This window comes from Lolium perenne, chromosome 2, assembly GCF_019359855.2.
Source record: "Lolium perenne isolate Kyuss_39 chromosome 2, Kyuss_2.0, whole genome shotgun sequence".
NCBI classification, from domain to species: domain Eukaryota; kingdom Viridiplantae; phylum Streptophyta; class Magnoliopsida; order Poales; family Poaceae; genus Lolium; species Lolium perenne.
The window spans coordinates 141,875,892-141,881,531 of NC_067245.2; the positions used below are offsets into that span (position 1 = coordinate 141,875,892).

At 44.3% G+C, this 5,640-nt stretch overlaps 1 protein-coding gene across 1 annotated transcript; it reads left to right on the forward strand.

The window, feature by feature from the left end:
* Nucleotides 1-756: 756 nt before the first annotated feature.
* Nucleotides 757-5,312, forward strand: LOC127333406 (uncharacterized). The gene is made up of 3 exons (XM_051359802.2): nucleotides 757-997; nucleotides 2,374-2,454; nucleotides 4,347-5,312. Exon 3 carries the CDS (start codon nucleotides 4,445-4,447, stop codon nucleotides 5,180-5,182), a length of 738 nt encoding a protein of 245 aa, XP_051215762.1. The 5' UTR covers nucleotides 757-997; nucleotides 2,374-2,454; nucleotides 4,347-4,444; the 3' UTR covers nucleotides 5,183-5,312.
* Nucleotides 5,313-5,640: the final 328 nt, after the last annotated feature.

The window sequence follows — 5,640 nt, forward strand, 5'->3', positions numbered from 1 at the left end:
AAAAGCTAACAAGCCTAAACCTATCCCTCTACTTGACCTACTTTCAAATAGGTCATGCCAAAATTTTCCTTTTTCCTTGGTTGCTATTAAACCTACCTCCTCCCCTTTCTTTTTACAATGCACATGTTTTATTACTGAGAGTTTCACCTTCTCAAATGGTCGAGCCAATTAGGGTTATGCCAAGTATTTGTTCGCAAATATTTTGTCCCTTTTAAATTCTTAATTCTTGCTCCTATTCTTTTATTCTTTTATCCCAAGCCACCATGGTTGGTATATAGGCTTGACTCCTCTGATATTTCAAATGACACTTCAAATATTCTCATCTCAATTTCAGAAAAGTTTGTAAATTCAAATGGTTCTAAAAACAGAAAAAGAAATAAAAAAGAAAACCTAAAGCTAAGCTAACGTAACAGCCTAGCTAACCTAGTCTAAACCCAAACCCACCTAAATTTAACCCAACCCATCTAACCTAGCATAGCAAACACACATCAGCCCAACTAACATACCCGGTGGCCTAACCCACGTTTTGGCCAAGCAAAGAGCAGTCTGGCCCAACCTTATTCTGGCTGTGCATCGTCTTCCTGGCGTCATCCTCTGTACGAACTAGTGCAGCACCACATGATCTCCTCCCCTCATGTGGATGCAAGCCACCTGCCCCTCTTCCCCTCCTTTATACACCAGGAGACCGACCAGAACCCTAGCTCCTTCCTCCCTCGTCCGCGCCGCCACTCTCCATCCTTTCCCGTAAGCATCTGAGAGGGTTTTTCCCGTCGCCGCCGTCACCCGCCGCCGTCGCCATGGTCCACCTCGAGCCGACCTGAGCACGGGAACGGAACCGCGTCGTCCTCCTCTTCGTCCTGGACGTCTTCCCGAAGTCGAGCGCCGCCCGCAGCTGCTCGAGTTCTTCCGCACGCCGTCGACGTCTACCCCGGCCTCCCTTTCTTCTTCGTCTCCGGCAACGTCCCCACCGCTCCTCCTCGTCTCCAACCACACCTAGGTGAGCAGCAGCACTCCAGCTCCCTCCCCTGCACCTCCTACCTCTCTGGCTCGGAAGAAATCGAAGACGAGAACGAGATAGAATCGAAAACGAAGTTCCAGTTTTTCTGCTTCGCGGTGCCATCTTTCGACGCATCTCACCGCCGGTACAGGCCACCTCAGTGCAAGATCTTTGCACCGTTGCAAAGCCACGACAAAGGGCTACAACTTTCATGTTCACAACTTCCTCTGATTCGCAGTAATTCCGTCGCCATCGTCGCTCGAAGTTGGGACCAGAAAACTTTTCCAGTTTCTGCTGTTCGTCGCTGTCACACGGGTCCGACTTGCGACGAGCACCATCGCCTCCACAGTGCACCAAACTGAACCATTCCAGTTCCATTCAAATCTTGACATGTTCCTCTTGCTCAACTAAATCAAAGCCTCACCTAGCAACGCCCAGATCTGTCGCAGTTGTAACTTTAAAAACTGTGCAGAAACGCATCTACAGAAAACAGCAGCTGTCGAGTTTCAGTTTCGCTGTTCGTCATCTATTCGCGAGCTCAACTTCCGTTGACCATCGACGTCGCCTCGATGCACCAAATTCAACCCAGCTTGTTCCATACGAATCTTAGTACTTTCGTCCTTCTCAACTCGTTGGGTGCACGGCGTTTCCCTGTCTACATCCTTCGCAGTGAAGTCTTTAAAATCCGTGCAGACAAACCCACTCCAGTAACAGCAACTGTCACAGTTTCAGTTTCAACTGTCAGATATTCAGTTTTGCCCCTGCCGATATTTCATATGTTTCAAAACTAGTCTTCTACAAATCCAAATTTGACAAACTTTATATCCATCTTGATCAGCTTTTCATGCTCTTTCCAAATATCAACTGTCAGATATTCAGTTTTGCCCCTGCCGATATTTCATATGTTTCAAAACTAGTCTTCTACAAATCCAAATTTGACAAACTTTATATCCATCTTGATCAGCTTTTCATGCTCTTTCCAAATATGAACTTATTTTTTTGGTTTCGAATAATTAAAATTTGGATATAATTAAAATCTGAATTAAATTGGTTAATATGGCATAATTCATACCTCTCAAATTACAAATCCAAGTGCAAATTATATATCCATTTTCATCAGAAAAGTGAGAGGACTTCAAATCTTGCATCCTCATGCATCATTGGCATCATCTCTGAGATGTCCAAATTAAATATTCAACATGAACAAAAACTATATGTGAGGGTGTTTATCATTTCATGTGAATTATGAGCACCCCACTTAATTTTGACTTGCACAAATCATCTTGCCATGTCATCATGCATCATACTGTGCATTGCACTTGTATTGATTTGTGCTATACTTTTCTTGTATGTGCTATTTGGTTCTTCTCGAGTAGACGCCGACGCAGAGCAGTTCGAGCAGGAGTACGAGCACCCCCTAGAGGATCGTGTCGGTGCTTCTACCTCTGATCTGACAGGCGAGCCCACCCCTTCACCTATTTTAGTTTTACATGCTTTTTTGATCTATTGCTATCCTTATATTGCGATTCTGTTGTGTCACGTGTCCTATCCACCTGTTATCTATATCTCCGAGATACACCTCCTCGTCCTACCTATTGTTTGTTGTTTGCCAGCTTTGCGAGTCGTAGGCGAGTTTAGGGTTTTTTTTGATATCTCGAAATGTTTGGGATATCTTGTTGGGATGTTGACACATGTACTACCTTTTCGAAAATGAAGTGGATAACTTTTGCTACAACTAAAATTGCTAAGGGATAATAATATGTAGAGGCCTCGGTGAGCCCCTTTGCGAAAGCATCGGATTTTTGTCTCGCTTGTGTCCCCTAGGACCGGAGTTCTTGTTATCTGTTTCTAAGACTGAGCACGCTAACCACTCGTGGGAGGATTTATTGGGACCCCCATCACCCATTACCATTTCTCAAGTCTGTTGAAAAGGGGGCCACAACCTTGGTTTTATTTGCGTATGCCATGTATGCGATGCTTTACTTACTGTTGCCTTCGGGTGTTTACTTCCTGTTGCCTTCGGGTGTTTATATTCTGTATTGTACCTTGCAGGACGTTTAGGGAAGCGTGTGGTTCGCACGCCTAGCTGTCGGCGCAAACCTCTGAGTCCGTCTCGGAGTACGGTCGAACTTCGTTACGGGTAGCTTAGGCGGGTGGCCCCCCTAGGCATTCTTGTTGATTTGGGAACGGTCTTGTTTCAGACTCCGCCGTAATTAAGCGGGTTCGAGCATGCGTGTATGGTAAGATTGGTGCACCCCTGCAGGGTTAAATCTTATCGATAAGCCGAGTCCGCGGTTATGGACGACTTGGAGCTGTTTAACTCGATCATAGAACAACTTACACCTAATGTTGTCGCTAATAATTTGCTAATTACTAGTGTAGTAAGTTAGCCCTATTATAATGGAATGGATATAAAATTGTCAACTGTGTGAGTGCCTTGTTAGTACCTCTTGGCTAAGGGGGATCGCAATGGCAGGGTCTTGTTTGCAGAGTATAGAACTGCTAGAATTTGCGCTCTCTCACCTTCTCTAATAGACGGAAGTTGTAGCGTGTCTCTATTGGTTAGTGCTTTGCTGCCGCTAAACTCCACCATATAGCCGGCGAAGTTTACACCGCCCACCAGCTGGTCTTGTCTCGCAAGTACGTGCCATTTGGTACTTACCCTCGTTTTTCTCCCTCTTTTTCCGGAACATGCTTTTCGACAAACAGGTACGACAGATGATGATCAGTACGCATGAGGCTACTTTGTCGAGTTCACGGATGACGACTTCGTTGCGTAGCAGGATCGTTCCTAAGGCAGCAGCCTGTGGCATGTTGGTTATGGGAACACCGCTTGATTATCTTCAGGATTCTTAGTCCAATTTGGATCTTGTCTGTACCCAGACTATTTGGCTACCTTATGTATGATGTACTGATGGGATATGTTTCCCTTTTGAGTGTCATTTGGATCTTGATCTTTAGAGCGTTGCTATATATGAACCTTATTTCCATCTTTTGTGTCATACATAGTCATGTTGTGATATTGAAGCTGTATTCTACCCTCGTATCCTGTGCACAGTGTGTGTATGTGTGAAGTGCACAGGAAGGCGAAGCACTCAGGCCTGGAAAGCCTAACGTGAGCCTTTGAGGTGGGTGTTGTGTGCATGGACGTGTCGAGCTGTTGCTTGGCCTACCCATATGCTTGGGAATGCGAGGCAACCTCACGGTCCTTTGTAGTGACCTCATGCACATAAACCCCTCTTACCTGCACGCTCTAGGTTTTCCTACTCCTGGGGCTTACAGAAGAGAAGAGATAATTTACAGTGTAGTTTCTACTTGCTGCATTGTGGTTGATCTTTGTGCATTGCAGGGACACATGCAGCCCCGCGTCTCATTGACGCCCCTATCATTGAAGATGAAGAAGCAGAAGCGGCTGCAATTTTGGCTCAAATCGAGGGAGATGCTGTCATGGAAGATTGTGAAGCAAATGTGGCTCAAGGCAATGGAGGTGCCGATGAAGATAATGATTCTGATGTAGAAGAATTAGAAGAAGAAGAAGAAGAAGAAGAAGAAGAAGAATCAGAAGAAGAAGAAAAATTAGAAGAAGACGAATTAGATGATGAAGAATTAGATGATGATGGTGATAATCATAATTATGAAGATGAAGATGTATTTCTTGGATTTTCTGACCAGCGCACTTGGTTCCTGGCACCAATGAGAGCAGAGTCCATTACTGGTGAATCTGATCTCGCGTGGATTCAGGTTAAGGGTTATCAGCCCATCCTCGGTCCTCCAATATTACATATGGGTAACAAGATGAGGTCTTATCCTTTGGTACGGTGCTACGTTTTCTTGAGATCTGCCCATACCTTGGACCCTGTAGAAGAGGCAAGGTGGGAAAGATTGAACAATTTGAAGGGGCATTCTTTATTTCTTGGACTCAATCACCCAATTTTCATGCTACCCCCACCAATCGACGCAGAGGCTGCAGAACCAGATTTCCAATTATTCATACCTGATTGTGTCTTTGCTACCCACAATCGCGCCCGTGATACATGGATACGTCCAAGGCCAAATTGGTGCAGAATGCATGTCAATGGAGGTCCTGCCATAGGCTCAAGATTGCAGTACAAAAAAGAGAAGATTGAACATAGAGCCGAAGCACCCATGTGGTTCGTCCCAACACTTCCACCTGTTTTTCCTTGAGAAATAAGAGACGGATGGTGACCTTATTTTATAGAGAAAACATAGTGTTTGTGAACTTAACCTCATGAACATTCGCTGTTTGGTTTTTGGTGAAATCAAAATTTTGCAGAGATGAAGATCTTTGTTTGAATCCCGTGCTGAACATATTTTTCACAAATTAGCTACCCGTATTGTGATGAATACATGCTGGTATGTTGTTTGGTGGAGTAGCAGACATGAAGATCTTTGTCCTGAATACCACGATGAACATCTTTTTTTCTTCAAAAATTAGCTAAGCTCGCGCTATTAGGCGCAAATGCCTAAGAGATTTGGTGCTCTTGGGCACCAGTGCTCCTGCTATTTTAGAAAAAATAAAAAACATATTTATGTGTTTCAAAACAAATAGAAAAAAATCATGGTGTAGCTAATGAATTGTCCCATAAACGTGAAAAATTTCAGTTACAAATTCAAAAAATTCT

Coding starts and splice junctions, on each gene's coding strand:
- LOC127333406 (XM_051359802.2), top strand. CDS start 4,445: ATGGAAGATTGTGAAGCAAATGTGGCTCAAGGCAATGGAGGTGCCGAT.